The 5,868-nt window shown below is 42.7% G+C and overlaps 1 protein-coding gene across 1 annotated transcript in view; it reads right to left on the bottom strand.

Moving 5' to 3' along the window:
- Window positions 1–1,015: 1,015 nt before the first annotated feature.
- LOC111220828 (microtubule-actin cross-linking factor 1-like) overlaps window positions 1,016–5,868 on the bottom strand; it is a 114,709-nt gene continuing 109,856 nt past the window's right edge. Inside the window, exons 102-104 of the mRNA XM_022744065.1 lie at window positions 5,412–5,534; window positions 4,126–4,234; window positions 1,016–3,336 (exon numbers count right to left, since the gene is read on the bottom strand). Of these exons, the coding sequence (XP_022599786.1) occupies window positions 3,098–3,336; window positions 4,126–4,234; window positions 5,412–5,534 (471 nt within the window). The 3' untranslated portion in view covers window positions 1,016–3,097. The remainder of the gene's footprint in view (window positions 3,337–4,125; window positions 4,235–5,411; window positions 5,535–5,868) is intronic.

The raw sequence follows: 5,868 nt of genomic DNA, 5'->3' as shown, positions 1-5,868 counted from the left end.
AATAAACAGGACAAAGTTATTTTCAAATCCTCCGTCTCTGTCTCACAGACACATAAACTGAGACTGTGATTAAAAACCTACAATGACAAATACTCAGAGAGAAAGACGGAGAGGAGGAGAGAGAGACATGAGAGATTTCTAATTATTAAAATGACTTCCAGCCACCTCCTCCTCATGCGTGTACCTCCTCACGGTCCAATGGAGTGAAGATCCAGTCGGGTGTGTCCTTATCTCTCACAGGATAATTACCTAGAAATGTCCGGTCGCTGCCTTTGAGCCTGTGGTCTGTTGTCAGACGTGCGTGTGTGAAGGCACGCACAAGAGAAGGGAAACAAAATGACATCCATTTAGCTCATTGCATGTAAACTCAGCCTACGTCTAAGAGATCATATACAAGAATGTTTACACTGCATGCAAAATGAATGAAAATCATAAACATGGGGAGGGAAAGAAAAACCGAAACATCCATAAATATATAAAGAAAATCAACACAGGTCTTCACCGGTATGATTACGAAAAACATCATACTGACTCATACATATATACATACTCACGCCAAGACATCAACATGTAATTCTAATCATGAAATAAAACACAAACAATGTGAGATAATTACAGAAGCGTTTCACTTGAGAAAAAACATCTGCTCTGTTTTTCAGAATTAACGAGATTATATCTCTGAGATAGATGATGGACGAGATAATCATCTCTTAAATTCAGAGAAAGCAAATGCATTACGCTTCTGTAGATAATCAATGAAAAACGCTGCAAAACTTCACACACACACACACACACACACACACACACACACACACACACACACACACACACACACACAAACACACACACACACACACACAAAAAGTTGCATCTAAACAATAAAACATTTGAATTCAATGAACTTAATCCAAATTTTGCTGCTAAAGAAAAATGAATCAAAAATAAAAATAACAGCAGGTAAATGTAGAAATAAAAACTGACATACATCAAAGACAAGAGACAGTTTTACTGCAAGCATATTTTTAATACAAAAACAGAACAAAAAAGTTTATAATTTTAGTTTTTTAACTTTTACACAATTGACTCCTAGTAACACCCATCCCCCCTCCCTCCATATTGTCATCATCACACTAAGAGTAGCACAGCATCAAAAGGTGGTGGACTCGTCTCCTTCGCCCTGAACCCCCCCCCTCCTCAGAGAGACAATAAATAAATAAAAATCACCTTAAGATGTGATGTCTTCTTCTTTCTTACTGTCATTTCATTAGTTTTCATAAACTTCATCTCTTACACTGAGATAACACAGAGACAACTCGGCCCCATCAATGACGGGACATTTGAAAAAAAGCCTAGAAGAAGAGACGCTGGGGAGGAACATGAGGGAGGAAACCCGCTCTCATTGGTCCGCTCTGCCCAGGACTCCTGTCATTCATATTTGTAGTTCTCTCTACACATGAAGGGCAAACCCCTTTGGTCATGGTCTGGGAATTATAGTCATTAGCAAAAAGAAGAAACTTAAACAAACAAGGCTGCCACTAGAATCAGAGACCTAGTGAATAATGTCATGTTACAATGAAGTAGAAACACACTTTACACACAGATAATGTCAAAGAGCGGAGTGGACATTTCCTTGGTACAAAAATCACAATGTCTTTAACCATAATACTAAATCACTCTCCGCCAACGGTGATATGACATGAAACTGAAAAATAAATAGATTTTTCTTTCAAGCTAAATAACAAAAGTACAACTGGATTATAAATTAACCAGAAAACAACGAGAAGAAAAATGACATTCGCAAATTAAAATTTTGCATACAGTGACTCAAGTCAATGACCTCTATTATTTCCTTTAACAAAGACACACATGATACACACCACCGTGTGTGTGAGTGTGTTTGTGTGCTGCTGAGTTGCTAAGGGCAACGCAGTGTAGACATTAAGGTGGAACTGCAGAGGAAGAGACAATTAGTGCATGCTGGTTGTGGAACTCTGCGAACACGGGCATTAACATCGGGTTAGGTTACACATGTCGTATATTGTCAGTAATGTGCTGTTAGTTGTGTGTCACCATAAAAATAGTCCTTTCTATTGCCAGTTTGTGATTTTTGTGTGTCGGATTGTTATGCCGGCATGTGACAGAACCACACCGCCCCTCGCTGAAATGCACACGAGGCTGATCTTAACGTTCCAGCGGTCAGGAGGAGTCTGCTCTGCGGTGTTTGTGTGTGTGAGTGTTTGCCCTCAGCTGCAGCAGCACCACCACCACCACTGTCACCACCACCACCGATCCTCTGAGTCTGAGGTTAGCCGGTGTGTGTGTGCGTGTGTGTGTGTGTGTGTGTGTGTGTGTGTCGGGCAGCGTTTCCCGCCTCCTGAGCTCTCCACACGTGGTGTCTGCGTCTGCAGATCTGCTGAGGTGACTCTTTTTCTTGCCAACCAGTCCAGAGGAAGCGACATGGCAGTCGTTGCATATTTTCTTTTTTAACTCATCGTTGAGGCATCTGGCCCACAAGCCAAAATAATTACCCACAATTCTTTTCTTTTTCCTGAATGTCATCTGAGCTTTTTTTGTTTTTGTAGCTGTGGTGGTGGTGGTGTGTCCCACTCCCTTCCCCGCCTCTGAGTTAAAATGTGTGTGTTTGTGTGTCAGTGTGGTATAAAGCAGTTTAAAGACTTTTGTGTGTCGCTCTGTCTGATCGGGACAGAAGTGTGTACACAAAGTAAGGCAGCATCACGTCAAGTCCGTTGGTGTTTGGTTCCACGCTGGGGCGGAACTTTTGAAAGACGAAGCAGGAGACTGGAAGGCAAACTGGGGTCGCTTCTTCAAGGGGAAAAGTCGGTTTCACCCCCGCAGACTCTGGTCTGGGACCAGAACCTTTCTCCTCTTGTGCATGTTTTCAGCCGACGGGGAAAGAGTGAGAAGGAGACTCGCTCGTCTTATCCACCTCCTTCTTTCCCCTATTAATCATGAGTCCTAGTGCACAAATTGGATGGATGTTCAGATTGAAGAGCTGGTACACCCAAGATGGCCGATGATAGCAGTCCACCCTCTGTAACAGGGAGGTGTAACCGTTCTTCTCCAGTTTCTGTGGCTGTTATTTCTTTGCCGACCCCGGGGTCTTTGGGCTGGGAGCCTTCTTGGAGATGGTGGGGATCTTGGAGGGCTTGGCCCCGCTGCCGGGTCGTCTCGGGGTATCTGAGGCGTCGGAGCAGACGGAGCGAGCGTCCTGGAGCTCTGATGCGTCTGAGGCATCGCTGCCGCGGCGACTGCTGGCTCTGCTGCCCGCCCGGCTGCCGGCGCGGCTGGTCGGACCGCTGGCTCCTCGCTTTGGATCTGACAGGGAGATGAAAAGTTTAGACAGTTTAGAGGGAAAGAGTTTAAAAGTGCGAAAAATGTGAAGGGTAAGTCTTTGTTTTGTCAAGAACATTTATGAGTTTGTGACAATGGTTTTAAGTCACTGTAAAGTCATAAAGTAATGTTGGGGGGGGGGGCGATCCACCATTTTGATCAAGACTGAAATGTCTAAATAACTACGTTCATGGCCCCCAGAGGACGAATCCTACGGATTTTGAAGAACCCTTAACTTTTAATCCGACGCCACCAGCAGTTTTCACATGAACCAGTGAAATATCTGAACATCTACTCAAAGAACTGGCACTGAATTTTGTAGCTTGAAATCTTCTAGTGCCATCATGAGGTTCACATTTGTGATTTTAAATGAAATGTCTTGACAACTGTTCGATGGATTATTTTAAGATCTGGTGCAGACCTTCATGTCCTCCTGAGGATGACTCGTAATTAATTTGGTGATTCCTTCATTTGCCATCATCGGGTCAAAATTTTAATTTGCCCAGGACTTATGATCATGGTTTATGCACAAATACCTGCAAAGCTCATGACATCACCCTCAGCTGTAATTTATTTCTAGTGCTAATGAGTAAATGTTAGCATGCTGATGCTAGCAAGGCTGCTAGGTGCAGCCTTGCAGAGCTGCTAGCATGGCTGTTTCTCTTGTTTCATTTTTTAGGACAATTAGCTAAAAAGGTGAAAACACATTTTCATTTCCACCGATATGAACCAACATGAAAGCGTTTGACAGTATAAACACGGCCGCTGTCTCACCACTTCGTCCTGGTTTGCTGGTGTGTGTCGTCCCTCCGTTCTCTCCGGTCAGTGATCCTCGGCTCGAGTGGAAGGTCGGCCTCTTCAGTTTGGACCCTGATGCCGCGCCCTGCAGGAGAACACAGGAAACATCAGCTGAGGGTGACACCACTGTGGAGCTGAGCTCATGAGCATCACACTACAGACACACTATTACTCCTAAACAAATAAACAGCACGTCACATGGACACTGGACAAGAAATAGACCTACAAACACAAAAATGAAAACTACACAGAAACATTTTAACACAAATATCTACAAGTTCTCAATATTCTGTGTTTGTGAATATTCGGTGTTAGATTAAATTACTTTATAACAGAACCTAAGAAGAGTAGAGCATTGAACTGATGCTGCAACAATGATTATTTTCATTATTGATTTACAATTTCCATGGTTCCATCTTCATATTTCCTGATTTATCTGATTAACAGTTTAAAACCCAAACAAATTCAGTTTATTATGAAATTAGACAAATAAAAGCATCTAATCCCACAATTAATAAACTTCAACCAATAAATATTTTTTGTAATGTCTGCTAGAAAAAAATGACCATAATGAATAATCAACTATCAAAGTAGTTGGTGATGAATTTTCTGTCAATTAATGATGATCGATTACTCAAATAATTGTTTCAGCTCTACAATAATCAGGTGATAAGACAACTGAAGAAATTGAAATCTGAACATCTTTCAAAGCTTAAACTCAATATGATCTGTGCGTAAACAGCTTTTCAGATGTTCCCACATTCACTTTCTTTCCAGTCAAACCTTCCCTGTGTATTTAATATAATTATAAAGTAAATTGATTACTCGGTCTGAGCTCGACCACATCATGTTTCTTCTCAAGTCAAAGGTTGGAATATGTTCACAACCTTCAGCAGATGAAACAATCTCTCAACTCAAACTCAAACATTAAAACCAGTGAAACTGGAGTTTCAATGTTTTCACATGACCGCAGCAAAAGTAAAACTTTAGATGTGGTGGTGTGTGAGCCCCCAGGAGTGTGCGTTAGTGCATTAGCGCATTCAGTGGGGTGGGACAGGGAGGTAGGTGGGNCTCTCAACTCAAACTCAAACATTAAAACCAGTGAAACTGGAGTTTCAATGTTTTCACATGACCGCAGCAAAAGTAAAACTTTAGATGTGGTGGTGTGTGAGCCCCCAGGAGTGTGCGTTAGTGCATTAGCGCATTCAGTGGGGTGGGACAGGGAGGTTGGGTGGGTGGGTGGGTGGGGTTGAGTGTGTTACCTCGTGCCCAGGAGTGGTGTGGCTGTGACCGAGATCTGGGCAGCAGTGGCACTTGGTTGGCGTTGGAGTTTTACTGTGTGCCAGCCAGGGCTTGGCATAGTCACGCGAGTGAGTATGGGAGGACTGAAGGGAGGAAGGGGAAGGGAGCAACGAAGGAAGAAAGGAAGGGTGGAGGAGAAGGAGGAGAGCAAAGCAGCATAGGAGAGAAGCAAATGGAGTAAGGAGGAGGGGAGGAGTTATGGAGGGAGGGGGAGGAGTGGTTTGATAGCGAGGGAGTGCAGCGCAGTGTGTGTTTGTGTGAGAGTGTAATTTTTTTATTTTTTTTTATTTATTTTTTTTAAATAGACACACATTTTTGAAGCCGGGTTAGCAGGGATGAATGACAGGAACGAGGGGAGAAGGTAAAAAGATGAAAGAAAAAAACAACAACAAAGAAATAAGAAGAAAAAAAAAAAAA

Source organism: Seriola dumerili, unplaced genomic scaffold (genome assembly GCF_002260705.1).
Source record: "Seriola dumerili isolate Sdu_G_001 unplaced genomic scaffold, Sdu_1.0 BDQW01000078.1, whole genome shotgun sequence".
Classification (NCBI taxonomy): Eukaryota; Metazoa; Chordata; class Actinopteri; order Carangiformes; family Carangidae; genus Seriola; species Seriola dumerili.
Note: the sequence above shows the minus strand (reverse complement) of the source record. Positions and strands in the feature narration are given on the sequence as shown.